The sequence below is a fragment of the Giraffa tippelskirchi genome, chromosome 10, assembly GCF_054371585.1.
Source record: "Giraffa tippelskirchi isolate mGirTip1 chromosome 10, T2T-mGirTip1v1.2.pri, whole genome shotgun sequence".
In the NCBI taxonomy this organism is placed as follows: Eukaryota; Metazoa; Chordata; class Mammalia; order Artiodactyla; family Giraffidae; genus Giraffa; species Giraffa tippelskirchi.
In genome coordinates, this window is record NC_137284.1 from 66,338,489 (window position 1) to 66,358,642 (window position 20,154).

The following is a 20,154-nucleotide window of genomic DNA, read 5'->3' on the forward strand; positions in this document are numbered from 1 at the left end:
GGACTGAAATCCAACTGTATATACTCTCCTTGTATTTTTATGGATTTAAAAATCCATCTTAAAAAATAAATTATCTAAGTGTATACAAAGCACTATTCCACATTCATGGAGACACACTCACTGCTCTGTCCTGTCAGAAACAAAAACCTACCTATTTGGACTGAGGGCCCAGCATCAGGGATTTGCAGGCAGAGGGTTTGGGAAGGCTCTCTGCTCCCGCTCGGCATTACTCGGCTCCTCTCGGCTCTCCCTCGGCTTCGCGTTCGGCTTCATTCGGCTCTGTTCGGCTCCTCCTCTCGGCGACACAGCCGAGGCGACTCGCGCGCACGCGCCCTCAGCTTCTGCTGCTCTTAGGGCCGCTCTCTAGCTCGTGTTTTCACTTCCTTCTCTTCTGAGCTGTATCCGGGTCGTTGTTTTCTCTATTGTCTTAGGCAACAGGCCTCGGACTGTGCAGATTCTGGGTCTTTTGTTGCTTTTGTTTGCGAGATAATAAAGTTTTTCTTTCCTTTATTTTTTTATCTAAGCATTTTAACGGGGTAAATTAACTCCTCAGGGCTGCCAGGTTGGCCGCGCTGCCTGGGCCGGAGGGCGCCTTTGGCCAGGGAGCGCCGAAGGAAGGCGCTCGAGCGGCCGGGGTCGGTTCTGCTAGGACCGGGGGTCGGGGGGCGGGAGGGGAGCGGCGTGGCTCCACCTGGGGCGCCCCGGTCAGGTCCGCGGCGCCGCCTATTTTTAATAGCATCTTTTGGATTTATTTTCTTGGTCTCAGTCCTCGTCCTCGGCGCTGCCTGTGCTATCGCAGCCTCTCCCTAGGTCTCCTCCAAACGACCACCTCGGATTCCTTAGTAAGTGTGTCGGAGGCCTCCGCGGGGAGACAGGTCCATTTCAGCCCTTGAAGAAGTCGGGGCTGGCGGGGGCAGGGCGGGGGTGGGAGAGTCCTGTGGGAAGATGTACCCTCCGCGGACGCTCCCCCTCCACGATCCGTCGGAATAGACATAGCTTTTTATATTCCCTGGGCTTTGCATTTTCTGTTGACTGTTAACAGTGTCTTAGTGAGGGATTACAGAGAGCAAGTCTCAGAGGTAAGATGTTCAAGAGGGCCAGTTTTGATTTTGGTCGCCCTGGGCTCGTATTGCTGCGCCTTGGGGCTGAACCTGCCCGTGGAGCTGGCCGGCCAGCCCCAGTCTTCCCACCCCAACCTTCCACCACACCATTTGCTGAGAACTGAATTAAGACAAAGATTTGCACCACATGCAGGAGGTCATCTGTAGCTTCCTTCAGCACCACTGCTCTCCCTCGCGCTTGGTGTGATTATGAATGACGATGTAATGTTTTTCTTTTAACAGTGGATCGCAGCTCCAAGAGGAGGCAGGTGAAGCCTTTGGCAGCTTCTCTGCTAGAAGCTCTCGATTATGATAGTTCAGATGACAGTGATTTTAAAGTTGGAGATGCTTCAGGTAAATGTTTATTTCTCGCTTCCCTTTTCCCAGCTCTTTGGAGTTGGGCTGATTTTCAGACGTTGCTTAAAAAGAATGGATTTTAATTAAAATGTCAATATAAAGTTAAAGCACATAAACTTTATTTTGTCCATTTGATTTCCTACATTTCCCTTAGAGCGTGTCACTGGATACTACTATCACTACTTCTGTTTTTGTTGCTACTTATTAGATAACTGTCAGAGAAGGATTTATTTCAAAGATGCAGTAATATTGTAAATCACCTATACCTGATTAAAGGCTTCCCTGATAGCTCAGTTAGTAAAGAATCCGCCTGCAATGCAGGAGACCCCAGTTCCATTCCTGGGTGGGGAAGATCCGCTGCAGCTAAGAGATAGGCTACCCACTCCAGTATTCTTGGGCTTCCCTTGTGGCTCAGCTGGTAAAGAATCTGCCAGCAATGTGGGAGACGTGGGTTGGATTCCTAGGTTGGGAAGATCCACCAGGGAAGGGAAAGGCTACCCATTCCAGTATTCTGGCCTAGGCAATTCCATAGGCTGTATATATAGTCCATGGGGTCACAAAGAGTCCGACACTAACTGAGCAACTTTCACTTTCATACCTCAATAAACACCAAACAAAAAGACACAGTGGAAAACAAAAAGACACAAAGATGCAGAAGTGTTTTCTCTGTTGTTTACTTAAAGATATATTTATGCTTCTTTTATGGACAGTGGGGAAAAATCGTGAGGTAATCTTAAAGTAGAGTACCGTTCTGAGAGTAATAGGAGCCTCGAACCACCCAGGAACAGGGTTCCTCTTTTCAGATTGCTTGGCACCCTCTGAAAGGAGTTTTGCTTTTTGTCTATTAGCTCCCTTACCAGTGTAAAATGGACAAAAGTAAAAAGTTGTACTTTGGTAGGTGCTGGACCTTGTGGATTGGGCCTTTAAAAATCTGAGCTACAAAGGATGTATGCTTGCTCATTTTATTTTGTGATTTTAAAAATAAACTTTTAAAAAAAGTCTTAGGGTAACATACACAACTGAAATCATATAATAACATTGTACACAATTGAAAAATGGAAAGGTATTTTTTCCTTTTACCTATTGTTCATTGCAATTCAACAGTCATATCTACATGAAGTTTTCATTGCAGGAATCTGAGAGATACAAATTATGTTTAAATATTTTATGTGAAAAATACAAGTACACACGAACAATAAAGATTGCTTAGTTCCACCCCTTTTGACAGAAATTTAAATCAAGTGAGAAATTAAAGCCCTCTTAATTTTATCCTTTTAACAGTTTTAAATTATTCTTCTAGAGAATTTTCAGTGCTTAGTCTTATTTCTCTCCTGATTTTTTTTTTCCCCTGCCAAATGTGGTAGGAAGGGATGAAATTTGGTTGTGTTGTGTTACTATTTTACTTTTAATGGCATCAACAGGCACAGTTTGCAGTGTGATTTACCAACAACTTTTTGTTTCTATAACCTCATTTAATTTTTACAATAACTTTGGAGGAGATACTATTTTACAGATGACAGGGGCACTGAGTTTAAAGAATTTGCATGAAACCACTTAGCCTAAATGGATCTAATCCAGTTCTTAGAATTCTCAACATTTTTAATGCTTTCACTGCTTAGGTCCTGAAAGTAGATAGATGTAACCTTAAATTGAAACTACTGTACTTACTTATCAAGGTGACTAATTGAGGTTACTCCCAGCAATCAAAAGTTGTAAAGTTTATCTTGTTTAATTTTTTTACCCCTTTATTTCTCAGCTCTTTCATCTCTCACTTGGTTTACTGTTGTTTGGTATTTCCAAAGAAGGGGAAAAAAAGGAAGGGAAAGAAGTAAAATCTAAACCTATTTCGGTGCTCTTGTTGAAAACTGTGGCAGAAAGGAGTATCCTTGGCTAGAATGCAGCTTTGGTTTGTCATGTTGAGATTGTAAACTGACAAAAATGGTTGGGTCTCAGAAATTATGACTTATTAGAACACTATTAGGGAAAAATTAATTTCTTTTAAGTATTCCATAATTAGTTTTATGACAGTAAATTCTGACTTTGCATATAACTTTTCTTGTTTTATTTATTGAAATGTAGCACTTCTCTTTACAAGGGTTAAAATAATCTAATGATACAAATTACTTTCTCAAAATAGTTTTTGGTATCAAGCTAAATGGAGACTCCTCACCTTGTTCAATTTTAATCATGGTTGATGTGAATTATCTGTTTTTTGTGAAAGTGGTAGAATGAGTTTTGTTAGGTTGATAATTTTTTTTTTTTTTTAGTTTTCTAAAGCACTTAAAAATGTATACTTTCGGTTGTCTAGTCTGCTATACTTGTAATTTCCTTCCTGGGCCCCAAAGGTCACAAATTTATTTGTGCTGCTCTTGTTATCATAACTGAGAGTTTAGTAGAAAATGATTTTTTTTTTTTTTGAAATGGGTAATAGTAGAAAAATCGAATTGTATTTTCCACTCTTGGTTAAGGTCTATTGTCTCCCATAGCTGAGAGATTGGCTTATCTAGACTACCAGTGCTTCCTGTTTGAATCCTTTCTCTTCTCTTTGTAAGACAGTTGGACTCTTATAGAAAATAAGACATTTGAGTTATCACTTTTTCAAACATGTTGAAGTTGTGGAATCCCAACCCTACTTAGTAATAGGTGATTAAACTGGAGGTGGAAAAATAGTAACTGAATAGTAATAATCTTTAATAATAGCTAGTAATAATAGTCTTTCTGATCATAGCTAATTTCAAAGCAGTGTTTAGAATCTGGACTTCCTTGGTGGTCCAGTGGTGAAGACTCTGCCCTTTCAATGCAGGGGTTGCTGTTTCAGTCTTTGATTGGGGAACTAAGATCCTATATGTTTCATGGCCAAAAAAAGACCCCCACAAACTTGTTAAAAATGACTAACTCAATAAACTGTTGACTTCCTTCAGACTTAATGTTACAGTGGTTAGAGTGGTGGGCCTCAGTTTTTTAATTGGATTCTATGCCTCAATTTCTTCTGGTATTCATTTTGAATTCTGAAATTCTGACTACAAAACTTTATATTTCTGTCTGGTTTTAAGAATAAATACTGAAATTTCTGAAAACCGATTACCTTGCAGATAGACATAATTTATTTTTATACTTCTCAGATAAAATAGAAAAAGATAAAATTCAGAAAAGACCTGCCAATAAAATTGGCAAGTTATTATCAACAGTTAAGTGTTACTAGCTTCTACCTTTAGAAAAGTATGAACTGAAAATAGACCATCTTTTATTATTTTATCTCCAATGTGAAAGTAGAACTAAATTTATCATTTTTGATTGAGGACAATCGCTAAATAAATTTTCAAGTTAATCCTAAAATAACATGTAAGTGTATCAGATTTATGGTGGTTACCACCAGAAGAACCATATATAGAAATGTTAGCTGGTACCCTATGAAATTAATTAGCTTTATAGGATAAAGGCAGTTGATTATTGGCAGTTTCATAGTTGGACTTAAAGTGATTATATCTGAGACTATGACTTAAGACTGGGGATAGGAGACATTTAAGATAGGGTTGAATCTGCCTGCAGCGCAGGAGACCTGGGTTTGATCCCTGGTTTGGGAAGATCCCCTGGAGAGGGAAATGGCAACCCAGTCCAGTATTCTTGCCTGGAAAATCTCCTGGACAGAAGAGCCTGGTGGGCTACAATCCATGGGGTAGCAAGAGTCGGACACAACTTAGTGACTAAACCACCACATGCAACTGGAATAATGTTGACCGTAAACACACGTATTACTTTTATTAAACAAGATAAAATAGCAGTTCTGTGTCTCCCCAACCCTTAGCCAAAGTAAGATGGTTAACTTTAGCTCTTGAACCATAGTTAGTTTTGTTGCTGTTTAGTTGTTCACTCATGTCCGACTTTGTGACCCCATGGACTGTAACCTGCCAGGCTCCTCTGCCCATGGGATTTTCCAGGCAAGAATACTGGAGTCAGTTGCCATTTCCTTCTCTAGGAGATCTTCCCTACCCAGGGATTGAACCCGCATCTTCTGCATTGCCACACAGATTCTTTACCACTGATCCACCAGGGAAGCCCATAGTTAGTTTGGTTGGTCCAAATTGCCATAAAACGATTTAACCAAAAGACTGAGACTAGATTTTGCCTTGGTAGTATTTTCTGCTTAACTGACTTTGGCTAATGAGCAGATCTGGTTTTTCATTAACCAACTGTTGTTTTGCTTAAACACTCTTTGCTGGATGTTATGGTGAATTCACAAAGAAATAATGATAATACTGGAATAATTAAATACAAAAGCAGATACATGTTATAAGGCATGATCTAGTTCCAGTCTTTCAAAGGAGATGGGACTACTTTAGACTGGCTTGATTTAGAACGATTCATTGAGGAGATGAGAGTTGAACTAGGAAGTGAAAGAGTCCCAACCTAGGTGAGGGAAACATTAGGTGTTAAAGAGTGTGGAGGATGGTAAGTATCAGTTATATATGGAGATCAGAATTTGAATAAAAGAACAGTGAACAAGATGAGCCTGGGAAAATAGAATGCACTCAAATTGAGGTCTTAACCTGTCAGACCAGGGTTCTTAATCTCAGCAACACTGGCATTTTGTTTTGGTTAGTTCTTTGTTGTGGAGGCTTGTCCTTTGTATTGGAGGATATTTAGCAGCATTTCTGTCTTCTATTAACTGCCGTTAACATCTACCCTACCTAACGCTACCCCAGCCCTGCCCTTTTGTGGCAACCATTATGTCTAGACATTGTCAAATGTTTTCTGTGGGACAAAATTGTACCCACTTGAGACCCACTGGTCTAGATTTACCCAGAGATTATAAAGTGACACAACTGGAAATAGAGTAAGCAGTAGAAGATGAGTTGTGTTGACTGGCTTTTTAAAAAGAGATACACTAGATCAGCTTACAGTGTCCCCAGGATGATAACTGAAGAACTGCTAGACTGGTGATGTGTCTGTTATCTGGTGATAACACTGGTGATGTGTTGTATATGTGTATAATCCTAATTATTGTTACATCAGCCCAGTAAACAGAATAGTTAAATAATTAAGATTGATGAACAAAGATGATTCTTTATATTACAAAGCTACCATAAAACTGAATTAAGTCATTCTGATTTAATTACTTAATATTTATTAACTGATTCCATTATTTAATATTTATCATGGGAAAACTTAAGCATTGAATATTGTGAAGGGATTCTTTAAGGTTGATTTCTAATTTCTTTAACTGTAAAACATTTAACTGTCTTAGTGGAAATAGCTGTTGCTTGGAGAGGTTTTGCTACACTGTATTTGAGAAAGGTTACCATTAATTTAACTGACTAGGAGATAGGGATTTCAATTTTAAAGATTTTTTTTTCTAATTAAAATTTTTTATTGTAGAATTAGAATTAATTCTATTCTTATGTCCACAATAGCTGTATTTGAAATATTTCTGGTTTATTTCTCTAGTCTATTATTTTTACTTTTTTTTATGGTTGTAAGAGTGATGGACTTGGAACATTGTTTGAATTCGTAGAAATAGGAAATTTTTCATTGTAGTCTACAAAAATACAATTATAGATAGCCCAGGACTCTGATTTTTCTCATTGTCATTATTACTAAGTAATGCCTGTGACTAAATATTGTTTGTCTCCGTCCCCCAAGTGCATATGTACCAAAAAGAAGTTATGACTAATCAGTTGAAGTTATTTTTCAGAAATCAGAGAAAAGTAAAATTTGATAATTCCTGATCCCCTGCAGTTGGAATATGGCTAATGTGTTATATTTGGAGAATGGAGGGTTGGGTAAGCTACTAGGATTGAAATTTGTGGGAAAATCTCAGATTTTTCTAATAATGTTAACAAATATAAAACATTTAATTAATCTATTTAAGATTCTGCTTTCTATTCAGGCATAATAAGAAAACAAGAACAGATTCAAAGAGTACTTTTAAAAATAATTTATTGGCATTGGCAAAAACAACCAAAACAAAATTGCAGAAATTCTTGACATTTTGTAAAATTTCCAAGTAATGTTCACCAAAGTTGGATCGGTCTTGGTTTTGATCAGGAGCCCACATTTGTGCCCCACTTGATCATTTTTTTCTATCTACTATTATGTTTTTACTGGTAAAAATTATTAGGAGTACTTTTTAATTAAGAAAAAATTCTACAAGGTTAATCCAGAAGAAAAGTACCTTTTTTCCACTTCCCAGCTCTCTTAATTATAATTAATTATATTTAGCTATAATTAATTATAATTAATCTGCATTGCTGGCAGGATGTTCCAGTTTTCCTTAGTCAGTATGCACAAAGATCCATCTTTGCCTCTGAAGCATTTGATTAACTCTGCTTATTATTGATTATATCTTTATGTGAAAATGAGCTTCACTGGTGGCTCAGAAGGTCAAGAATCTGCCTGAAATGCAAGAGACCTGGGTTTGATCTCTGGGTCAGGAAGATCCCTGGAGAAGGGAATGGCTAGTATTCTTGCCTGGAGAATCTCATGGACAGAGGAGCCTGGCGGGCTACAATCCATGGGGTCGCAGAGTTGGACGCTACTGAGCAACTTTGACGTTTATCTAAAATTACCTAAGAACTTTGCTTTTTTTTTTAAAATCAGAGGTATTTTTTCTTGGTAGTTTGAGTCTAATAGTTGTGAGTGGTATGAAAAGATCACCATTTTTTTCTTTAATGATTTGTAGAGCTGTTGGACTTACCCTGTTTGTAAGTGATACTGGGTCCACACTCTTCTTAAAATTTGCTCACAAATTCAAAGATGTTTCCTATGTTTGATGTAAACTTATTTGATGATAAAATCTGACTGGAACTGATAGTTTATTTGTAGTGTTTACTTATACTTGTAAATCTTTATAGTTTTCACTGCAGAAAGAATGTATTTGATTATACTACAGTACCATAGACCCCACTGGTGGTGTTAGTGTAATATATTGTGCATGCACGATGCTACGTTTGCGAAATCTGAAAAAAAAAAAAAAAATCTAAATTCTGAAACACATCCAGCTCCAAAAGTTTCAAACAAAGGATTGTTGGCTTACATGCTATTACTCTTGTGGCCTTTGCAAGATTGTTCAGGTTGAGAATGCTTTTTTCACTTCAATCCTGAATGACATATAGGCACTGTATGATAATCCTGAGATTGACAGAGCTTTTACAGGCTCAATCAGCATCAACTAAATGTTAGTCTGTGTTTTTTATGTGATTTAACTTTCAGGATTTTTCTTCATCAGCTGTTTGTAAAGGATTTCTGAGATATTTTAGAAACCAGATACCAATAACAGACAACTTTCTTTACTTTGAACGCCCAGGTAATTATAGAGGCTAATGCTGATTGAGTTAACAGAAATTAAAATGGTGCGAAAATATGAATTTTTTCTGTGATTTTATGATTACCCTTTTCTTGGTTATAGGTACAAAATATGCATCACCCCCCAGATTTTACTATTGATGTTGGCTACGACCTGACTATTGACTGGTTTGTTTCCTACTTCTTCCTGCTCTCCTTCCACAAATATTGTAGATTCTTATTTATTTGATTATATGTAAAGAGGCTTGGAATGCTACTCAATAGTGTTGGTCTAACAGGGTGTGGACTGCCCTAGGCAGGAATGGATAGCACTTGCTAGGAAGCTTGTGGTCTTGCATGAACTCTTAATATCCTCAGCCTATCTTTTTAGTGACAACTGTGCTTGCTCTTGTCTAAGACGGATTAGTTTTTTGAAAGTGCACTAATTTATTTCAATCTAGTGGCTCTAGTAATTAATGCCTAGAACCTTTGGAAGTTTAGGTGACTCTTTTGTTGATATGAACAGTATCCTAATAAGCAGAAAAATTGGTAACTTAAATCTTGCAACCTCCATTTTCTGTGCCATTGCTATTGTCTGTTTTTCCCTTGTATATTTGGTGCTCCTAAATTTGATTGGTATATTAGAGATGTGGTACAGGTTGACTGTCATAAGTGTCTGGGTTCACTTTTGCTAAGTAAAGAGTGAGATAAATGAAACAGGTTTTTTTTTTTTGGGTCAGATTTTTCTTGCTCTGAATGTGACTCCATGCTTGCAAGTCCATGTAATTTATGAAAGAAAGATGTAAGAGAAGAAAAATGTAATCTGTATTGTAAAGTTAAAATCAAGTGCTCAATTTAAAAAGAAGCACATGTAGAAAAAAAAAATTGCCTGTAAAGTACCAAGTATAGTGTGAGATGTATGACACAAAATAGTGGTCCTTGTTTTAAAGCATGTTTTAATTTAGAGTTACATATATTCATCTTCATTAGTGCTATACTAAACTAGAATCATTATATCAACTTCATTGATTTATTATTTAATCAGGTTGGGAATGTCTACCATTCTTTGACTTAAATTTGTTTATATTGTTTTGCAAGTTATTCACAGATTTTGGTGGTTTCATTTGTGTCAGCGTTGTGTGTGTGTGTGTGTATGTATATACATATGTGTGGTTTTTTTTCTCATATTTTCAACAGATTCTGAAGGGAGTGGTAATGGAAGTGAAGACCCTTCAAAGGACAGTGGAGAAGGTTCCTGCAGTGATTCTGAAGAAAATATTTTAGAGGAAGAACTGAATGAAGACATTAAAGTAAAAGAAGAACAACTTAAAATTTCTGCAGAGGAAGAAGTACTCTCATCAGAAAAACAGTTAATTAAGGTGGAAAAGAAAGAGGAAGAAGAGAATGGAGAAAGACCTAGAAAGAAAAAGGAAAAAGAGAAGGAGAAAGAAAAAGAGAAAGAGAAGGAGAGAGAGAAGGAGAAAGAAAAAGCAACGATATCTGATAATGTGGCTGCTGCTGCTGCTGCTTCCACCACACCAGCCACAAGTCCTCCTGCTGCTAACACATGTCCTTCAGTCCCCACTACCACAGCTACTGAGGAGCAAGTCAGCGAGCCAAAAAAGTGGAACCTTCGTCGGAACCGACCACTTTTGGATTTTGTGTCCATGGAAGAGCTGAATGACATGGATGACTATGACAGTGAAGATGACAATGATTGGCGACCCACTGTAGTAAAAAGAAAGGGAAGATCTGCATCTCAGAAGGAAGGAAGTGACGGAGACAATGAGGATGATGAAGATGAGGGAAGTGGGAGTGATGAGGATGAGAATGATGAAGGCAACGATGAAGATCATAGCAGTCCTGCCAGTGAAGGGGGCTGCAAGAAGAAGAAGAGTAAAGTTCTTAGCAGAAACAGTGCTGATGATGAGGAACTGACCAATGATAGCCTGACACTATCTCAGAGCAAGAGTAATGAGGTAGATCAACCCAATTTTTATGATATCTGTCTGTCTGGGGAAAAGGGAATTCTCTAAACCATTCTACCCATTATATTAAGTGGCTTCCTTGAAATCCTGTTCTTAGACAGCCGTGGGAGTGAATGAGCACCCTAACTGTAACATTTATTCATTTGGTCAGCCCACTTTTATTGAGTATCTCCTACTTGTCACCATCCTCAAGGAGCTCATAATCACAGTTCCCAAGGAGCTCAGTCTATACTTAAAGAAATATTTTTATGTCCATACCCTTGGGAAATGGTAGAGTTTTTTCCATTTTCTATCCCCTCAGTCCATTGTTCATTGGACTGCTAAATGGTCCTGAGTGGGTTATGAAAACAAAAGAGTACCTTTCTTTCAACTTACTTGTATCCATATCTGTATAAAAATTTAAAATACTTTTAAGAGTACTTTCAAGTAGAGCAACAAAGAATTTAATTGTCTCAGGCTTTAGAGATTCATTTTAAAGGTAATTCCTTTTTTAGTTGTAGCACCCACCTGAATAGTCACCAGATCATTGCTTTAGGTGTGTGAAAGTAAATACAAATTATATATTTGCATATGTTTAGTGAATAAGTTCTCTCTACAAAGAAATGAAAACAAACATTCTATGCTAAAACAAACATTACTATCATAAAACTACAATAATGACTCAGTTCTTCCACTTGAAGTTCTACTACTGAAAGTTAGGTTTATCCATTGGGCCCAAGATGCAACTTTCAAGACTTCAAACACATTTGTATCTCTTTGTCTGTGTGTTTATGTATATGTTTTTCTTCAAAAGAAAGACTGAATTGTTGTCTTACATGTAGATGTACCTGTTACATCACATGAAAGAACTATAATGATTGTCTGTCATTCCATTAATGTGTTGATAGCCATGAAAATTTACTTCTTTAACAAGCACTTATTTTTTGTTTTTTCATGTTATTGAAGTAGATTAAACTGGTAGAAAGATTTTCCTTTTGTGCTTTATTTGTTCTTTTACATTTCTTCTGTTTACAAGTTTTACATAACAGTGATTTTCTATTTTAAGTTTCATTTGAAAATTAGATGTTTAACCAAAATAATATGTAGCAGATTAGGAGGTGTTAAATGTCAGCAGAGATGAAGCAGTAGTTGATGTTTTAGATTATAACATTGGCTAACTTCTAGGTTGCCCATTTTCCCAAGAAGAATGTTGCCTGATTCCAGTGCTTTCCTAATTCCTATCTTTAGGTAAAGGAAAATTGTCATTTGGAATATAGTATACTATTCATAATGATGTAGCAAGACAGTCTGTATTTCCAATTTAAGGAAACAGAAGTATGGAAAATCCAGTTGTTCGTAATTGATTTAAGCATGTATCCAATTTATTTTATAGCACTTTATGCTAGTCTATATCTCCTGACTAAGTTTACCTTTGGCAATATCACTTTCTTCAATTCTATTAGCATGGCAATCACACAAGGAGGCTGGCTAGTGATAGGGGCAGTATGCATTGGGTTTATGCTAAGGTGTGAGGGAATGTCTAGAAATTTGCCATGTAAAATCTATGTAAATTATCCAGTTGTTAATAATCCATACTATATAATAAATTGCTTGAGAGATTGTAGACTATATTTTATGATACATATAAAGGCGACATGTGCTGTTTAATTTTCTTCTGCTAAACAGAAGAGATTTTGGTAAATAGGGCTTTATTTAGGTTAACAGTCCCTAAGGAATGAGATTCCAGAGATTTCTTGGAAAAGTGCTTTGATAAAGTTGTTAAGAAAGGTCTTCTTATAGTAACTAAATTAATTCTTTTTGTGTTAATTTATGTTAATTTTCCTTTTGCTCCACTCTATAGAAATGTAGAAGAATTTATGGAAGATTAATTTTCCCTCAATAATATTCTACCTGAAAGATTGATAACTGTGTTTTTCTAAGACTGTTTTTCAAACTCCTTAATTATTTTTGATGATTCTGGTTCTAAGTAAATGTCATTCAAATTAATGTTAAATTTTAATAGAAAACTAATAAATTCAGTTTATTTTATTATATATTTCTAAATTTCCTATTTGTATAATCTTGATTTTGTAAAAAGATGACCAAAAATAATCCTTCTTATCTCACCAGTGTTTGAATTTTAATCTTCCTGGTTGATTTAGGTAGTGATACCTTGCCAAGTATTCATTAGTTAATACCTATATATCCGATTATATTTGAAATTTTATTTTTCTATGCTTTTACTTTGTTTCAAATACTACTTTGTAGTAGAGAGAGCTGAAAATGTAGTTTTAGAATACATAATAGAATTGTATTTAGCCTGTAAGGAGGCAGATTTTTTTTTTTCTTGGCTTCTGTCAGGTGCTGTATTAGGGCTGTGATATTGGGTATTATGTAAATGATGCCCAGGAACTTTCATAATTTTGGAATTTTTTAGGGGAATTTGACATTCTTTTTGAGTGGAGGCCTTTTATAATTATTGGCTCTTAATGGTCTTACTATGTGAATGCTGTAGGCCTTGAAATGCTCTAGAGCAGTGATTCTCAAACTTTTTGGTCCCGGATAGCTTTATACTCTTAAAAATTGAGGACCATAATTATTATTATATAAGTTATATCTTTTGATATTTGCCATTTGCAGTTAAAAGTCAGAAATTTTAAAAAACGAAATGTATAGAAGCATAGAAGTTGTTGGATTGGTGACACCATCCCATGTCATGTAGCTTCTGGAAATCTTCATCATATACCCATGAGAGAGAGTGAAAAGGCAAATATCCATAGTATTTACCTTTTAGAACCCCTGAAAGAGAGTTCCCTAGACCACAATTTGAGAACTACTGTTCTAGAATTGGGAATTTGATAACCTGCATTTTCTTCACATGGGCATATCTTTGTCAGTGGCATTATGGTATTTTTTTGAATTTAAGTGCAATCTGACCAGTACTCTTGGAATATGGTTACATGTCTTTTTCATCCTTTTATTTTGAAGTTTCTGAGATTCATTAAGGTTATCTTACCTTTTAGTTTTCTGAAGTAAGTTTTTTTGGGGGACGGCTGTATAGTATTTTCAGATAATGGTTCCTGGACTTTGAAACAAGCACTTTGGGTGAGAATAAATATATGATAGAAAATCATCTTAGTAGAAATTTTCAGGTGGAAGTTTTTTTTTTCCCCTCATAAAAGGCTCTGTTATGTTAAATGGATTAGATGTCTTGCTGTGTGAAGAAATAGCAGTTGTCACCTGAATTTTCCTAATTTTCCCCATTTCTGTCTCTTTGTATTTAATTTTTAGTAAGAGTCTGCAATGATGGGTATCATCCAGAATTGCCAGTTAATTTTGTTTTCTCTGCCTCTAAATAATAATATGTGTAGCAAGGAAATGGAATAGAGATATAATTAAGACATTTACTGTTTTTCTGAGAAAGATGGACAAACAGGAAAATAATAGATAGAATTAGAGCTACCTATTGATGCTCATTTTTCTGATCCATAGACATTTACTTATTTCCCACATGGGTAAATCTTTTTTTCAAGGGCTAATTAATTGTTGTAACTCCACCAGAGAAATACAGGCGGAGTGCATTAACATGAGTAGCTTCTCTGTCATCAAACTCTGGTCATTTGCTCATTCTTTTTTTGGTCTGTTATATTTTTAATCTGGATGTGGTATTCTTAAAAAAAATAAATAAATAAAAGATTTATGATAGGAAACTGTTTAAACTAGCAGTGCTTATTGAGGCTTATAACTTACCTTTTGGGATTCCAAGGAAGATTCCCAGTGTAGTAAATGGTCAGCTCATATTTCTCTTTTTGAACCGTCTTCAAAGTACAGAAGAAAGGAGAATGGGAATGATCATTTATTGAATACCTAGTATGTATCAGGAACATTTTTGCCATGTGTTTTCTTGTTAATTCTTATAAGAACCTGATGAGGTAGGTATTATTTTTGTCATCCCATTTTACAGATGAGAAAGCTTCAGTTTTGAAGTTTTGGGATGAAAATCTGGGCAGATTTTTGTTTTGCTCACTGTACTAAAGTACTTTAAAACATGAGTTTTCTTTTTAGGAAATTTTAACCTTATTTGCTAGCCACGTGCAACGCCCCCGACTACTTTGGTTTTATAACAAAAGGAGTGAAGTATAGAATTTTAAAGTGCTAGAATTCTCAAGAGAAAGACGTTGCCTCCTTGTTAACTTTTGCATTATTTTATGATTTGTTGTCTAGGTCAGCTGCAAGTTTAGATTAATTACACAGAAAATATCTTGAAAGAATGTTATTAATTGTGACAGTCGTGTCATTCAGATGTTATTTACAAATTGCTGTTGAAATTACTTTAAATGTTACCTGTGGATATTGGTCAGTTTAAAAAAATATAGAAATATAAAAATATTAACATGGAATAATATATTTAATGAATGTGTGATATGGAACTAATTTATTCTGTTTCTGAATATGGTTAGGTTCTTAAATGAAAATACATAGACTCAGATGCCATCTTTTATTACATGTAATGCTAAGCCCAGTGCATTAAATGGCAGACATCATTATCTTGTTAATTTGCATTTAAAGTTTAAATTCATAATGCCGAAGGTTTAAATTAAATGGAGCACGCTCTTCCTTTTTTTTTTTTTTTTTAACATTTCTGAATGCATTTTCCTTTCTCCTTTTATATTGCAATTAACCAGGTGTTGACTAGGTATTTTTTGACAAAAGCCTAACAGAGTAGTCTGACTCTTCTAGCCATCAGTCTGGATTCTTTTTTAGATGATTTTTTGTACCTGTATACACCAATTTCCAATGCAGTTTGATGACTCTGGAAATTCTAGATTCCCCAGCACTAAAGGAATTTAGTCTGTAACTATGCCATCACATACATATTTGCCTATATGTTATCTTGAATTGATTTTTTTTTTATTGTTTAATATGTGTGTGTCTTGTCTCCCCTAGATAGGATTATAAGCTTGCTAAGTGTAGGAACCATTCTTACATTTTTAAGACTCATATAGAATTAGTGATTACTTGTGGATTAATTTTACCTTCTCTGAGTTTCAGGGGTCAGGCTATATCCAGAATGGCAAAGCAGATGAAGAGTTGTTGGTTATAAGCTTGGTTTTATATTTCCTTGGGGAGAGAGAATATGGAACTTGGAGAGAAGTGAAAAACTAGAGAGAGGGTTCTTAGAGGGTCCTTTAACAAAGAGATATACTTCTCAAATGTGGCGCACTTGGGAATTACTAAAATAATGGAGTATGCAGCATAATTTTGGAAATGCACAAAATGATTTAAGGTGAGAATTTTATTAAAATTACCTTTTAAATATGTGATTTTCTGATATTTTATTATTAGGACTCGCTGATTCTTGAGAAGAGTCAAAACTGGAGTTCTCAAAAAATGGACCATATTCTGATTTGCTGTGTTTGTCTTGGAGATAATAGTGAGGATGCTGATGAAATAATTCAGTGTGACAATTGTGGCATTACAGTTCATGAAGGTAATTTTGCTTTGTTTTTCTTCCTTTTAGAAATGACTGGTTGACACTGCATTTGTATAAGTAATATCAGCTATTTTTCATATGTATTATACTAATTTTTCTATAATATTTTATGATATTTAACCTGAAACAAGACATACTGAATTTTAAAATTATGATGGGTATTATTTTTTCAGATTAGGTTCATTTAAAATGTGTTTTATAATAATCAAAATAGATTATTACTGTATATAAATCATTATTTCTTTGAAGGTCAGTGCTATGATATTTTCTTTCATGGCATTATTTCTAGTTTTTAACTGAAATTTAGGTATAGGAAAAAATCTAGTATGTTCATTTAGTAGAGTGCATTCTTGAAAAAGGTACAGTTGAGTCTAGTGGTATATAGTTTCTTTTATCATAGTTATAATTTTTAAGTTGAAAGGGGAATTTGTAGAGATCATCTTTTAGAATCTGAAATAGGAGCCATTGTAATACATTGAAAGTATTTTTCCTGATTATGAATTTTGTTGTATTTAAAATTTTTTATTTTGACATAATTTCTGACTTGTGAATTTCTGTATGCTCTTCACTAAGATTTCCCAGATGGTGATATTTTGCTATATATGTTTTATCTTCTTTCATATAAAAAATTTTCCCTTACCTGTCTGAGAGTAAACTGTAGACAAAATGTTCAGCTCTATCTCTAGTGCCTTATTGTGTATTTCTTAAGAACAAAGATCAAGGAGATTCATTCTCTTACAAAGTCACATAATTATCAAAGTCAGAAAATCACCATTGGTAGAAAACTGTTACCTAGTCTATGACTATATTCACATCTTGTCAATCATCCCAATGATGTTGATTCTAGCAAAGTAAAATCCAGGATTATGAATTGCATTCAGTTGTCATATCTATTTCGTTTCCTTTAATCTAGAACATATTTTGAGTCTTTGTGTTTCATGCCATTGACATTTTTGAAGAATACAGGCCAGTTCTTTGATAGGATGTCCTCAATATTGGGATTTTCTTATGTTTTCTCCTGATTAGGTTCACGTGCTAACCTGATGCTTTTGGCAGAAGTGCCTCAGAAGTTATCTTGTGCTCTCAATGTATTATGTTAGGAAGCATGTAATGTTTATTTGTCCAGTTACTGATGATGTTATTTTGATCACTTGGTTGAGAGGGTGTCTTCCAGGTTTCTCTGTAGTAAAGTGATTTTTTTTTTCCCTGCCAGTTAATTTTTTCTTATCAGAGTCATGACTGCTACAAAACAAGTGTTTCTGTGGCCTTGCCCTTACCTGCCTTTCTGGTATTGCCACCTCCTCCCAAATAGTTTTGGGTGTCTGGTGGACTTATGAGACCTGTGGGGCTTGGACTTCTTTAACCAGTCCTCTTGTCTTCATATGAAGCTCTCCGCCCTTGCTGCTAAGACTCACTGTGGGAATGTCTCCTGTTGCTGTTATTTATTCTTTTTTTTTTTTTTCAGTAGTGTTTGTTTAGAACCTTCTGAGTGCTAGGCATTCTGTAGGTTTCAGGCATGTAAAATAAACAGAATATAGACAGTGCTGACTTCATGGAGCTTAATGTATAGTAAGAGACAGGAATGAAAATATAATACAGTAATATATATCAGGTGGTGGTCTGGACTGTGGGGAAAAATAAAGCAGGAAAAGGAATATTAGGAATACTATGAATGGAGGTTGTTGAGTGGGCAGGTGGAAGTTTCTATTTATAAAGGCTGATAAGGAAAATCCTCTCTAATGAGGTGACCTCTGAGCAGTGACCTGAAGCATGTGAGTAAGCAAGCCTTGTGAATATCTGGGGAAAGAGCACTCCAGAATGAGGGAGTAGTGAGTGTAAAGATGTTGAAGTAGGAACCTGTCTGGAGTGTTTGTATGATGACGTGGAGGTTAGTGTGGCTAGAATTGAGGGAGTGAGCTGCGTAGTAGTGGAGGCAGAGATGGGGCAAACCAGTTGGGGCCTTAGAGGTCATAGATTTCAGATTATACTGAGATGGATATGTGAAGACCTAAGTGAACTTTAAGCAGAGGATCAGTATGATATGATTTATGTTTTGGAAGAATCACTGCTGGGTTGAGAGTAGACTGAAGTGTGTCTAAAATGAGAATCAGGGAGACCATTTTGGAGACCATAGCAATGATCTAAGACAGGAATAGGTTTATAGGTAGATAGTAAAAGTTTGGTTTTAAACTTTTAGAGTTGAGGTAAGATATAGAGGCTGGTGAGATAAATTTGAGACTGATCAGCCTGCAGATGTTATTTAAAACTGAACCTGAATGTGCTTTCTAGGGAATAGTATAGTGCCTTGAGCACTTCAAGAGGAGTTGAGGAGCTCAGGGCCAGGGAGACTGGAGAAGAGCCTTGAGTAGTGACCTGGAGTAATGAAAAGTTTTCAAAATAGATTGTAACTGTCAAATACTGTTTTTAAATTAAGATGAAACCTGTCTTATGGGAAATGACCCTAATGTGTGGTAAACTCCAAGTCACTACCAGGCAAGTCATCCCAAACCTTATGGGAAACAAGGCTTACAGACAAAATGCTAATGTCACATGGTTTATTAAATAAATGTAAAATACGTAGAAGCAAGGGGAAAATATGGGGTTAGTTAACGTGGTATGTACTGTCAATTCCGCTACATTGTTCACACAGAACCAACCTTAGTCAAATGTAAGGGGGGCATTCCAAGAATATTAATACTGGGGGCCATCTTAGAGGCTGCCTACCACAGATGCAAAGATGCTAGTGTGTGGATGGAAGGGACCAGAGGAAATGTAAAGTTAGCAATTGATGATGTCAGGAAAGAAAGGGGAGCAGTTGCTGGAGCAAGTCCGTTGAGTACAAGGCTAGAAAGGATAGGATCCAACACAAGGGAAGAGATTTAATAGATAACAGTTGGCATAGTAGAAAAGAGAATCTATGAATACAGAGGTAGGTAGGATTTTGGATGTGGCGGTTAGAACATGTGGAATTGAATGCTTATTTTCTCAGTGAAATAGGAAGCAGCCATTAGCAGAGTATAGAGGTGGGGAGATGTTGGAGATTTGAGGGGTGAGAGGTTGGTATAGAATAGTTATTTGGGGGAATAAATGGATTAGGGAAATACATACATAATATTGTGTGTATGTGTGTGTATACTTGCGTATATGTATTCACCCATGTTATATGTTGTGTGTATATAATGTATGTGTGTATATATTACCAGATAGCAATAAGGGACTACTTGAGATTAGTGGTAATGATTATTACCTTAGACCAGTCAACATGGTTGTGTGTATGAGTTCTTTTGTTTCTCCAAGAGTGGTTCAGATTTCCTGGAGAAGTTGCAGAATAGGTAAACATCAAAAGTAGCAGCTGAGCTGCCATTGTTTGCTGTGTTGATCACCACCGATGGTCACAGATGTGTTACCATTGCTTGTATGCATGACTGTCAGTGCCGATGCGTGATGCAGGCATGGCTAGTACTATTAGTGTTATCGACTATTCATGCTGAGGGTACTGCCTCTACTTCATAGGTCATGGTTTTGGCCATGGATGTGATATTTAAGGCTAGCACAATGGTTTTAAGAAATTGAATTGATTGTTAACATTTAAAAACTGAAGATTTTATTTTACATATTTTGGAATTTGAATTTCTCTTGAAGTTCTGACAGCAGGTGTTTTTCACTTTGATGGAAACGATCTCCTGGAGTTGAATAGGGCCGATGAAGTCTATAATCTTCAGTTTACCACTCTTTTCTGTTAAATCCCTTACTCATGTTTGATAGTTGCCTGGTCCTTAGAAATGTTTGAATGTATCTGAGGGTGATGTGTCTTGCTGCTGGTAGTCAGTCTGCTACAGCCTTGTGGTCTCAATGTCCCACAGCTATGATAGTAAAGCAACTCTTTTACTATAGCTGCTTGCTTTTGGACTCAAGTCTGCATCTCCTGGGGACTACTACCCTGTACAAATCACAA

The 20,154-nt window shown here is 36.1% G+C and overlaps 1 protein-coding gene across 14 annotated transcripts in view; it reads left to right on the plus strand.

Annotated features, from left to right (window-relative positions):
* Positions 1 to 404: 404 nt before the first annotated feature.
* The window catches only part of PHF14 (PHD finger protein 14), a 198,816-nt gene continuing 179,066 nt past the window's right edge, over positions 405 to 20,154 (plus strand). For all 14 annotated transcript variants that reach the window (XR_014067027.1, XR_014067028.1, XR_014067026.1 and 11 more), the window contains exons 1-4: positions 405 to 842; positions 1,344 to 1,454; positions 9,936 to 10,717; positions 16,052 to 16,196. Coding sequence is in view for 7 of the 14 variants with exons in the window: in XM_081535370.1 (XP_081391496.1) it covers position 842; positions 1,344 to 1,454; positions 9,936 to 10,717; positions 16,052 to 16,196 (1,039 nt within the window). In the remaining 7 variants the exon portion in view is untranslated. The remainder of the gene's footprint in view (positions 843 to 1,343; positions 1,455 to 9,935; positions 10,718 to 16,051; positions 16,197 to 20,154) is intronic.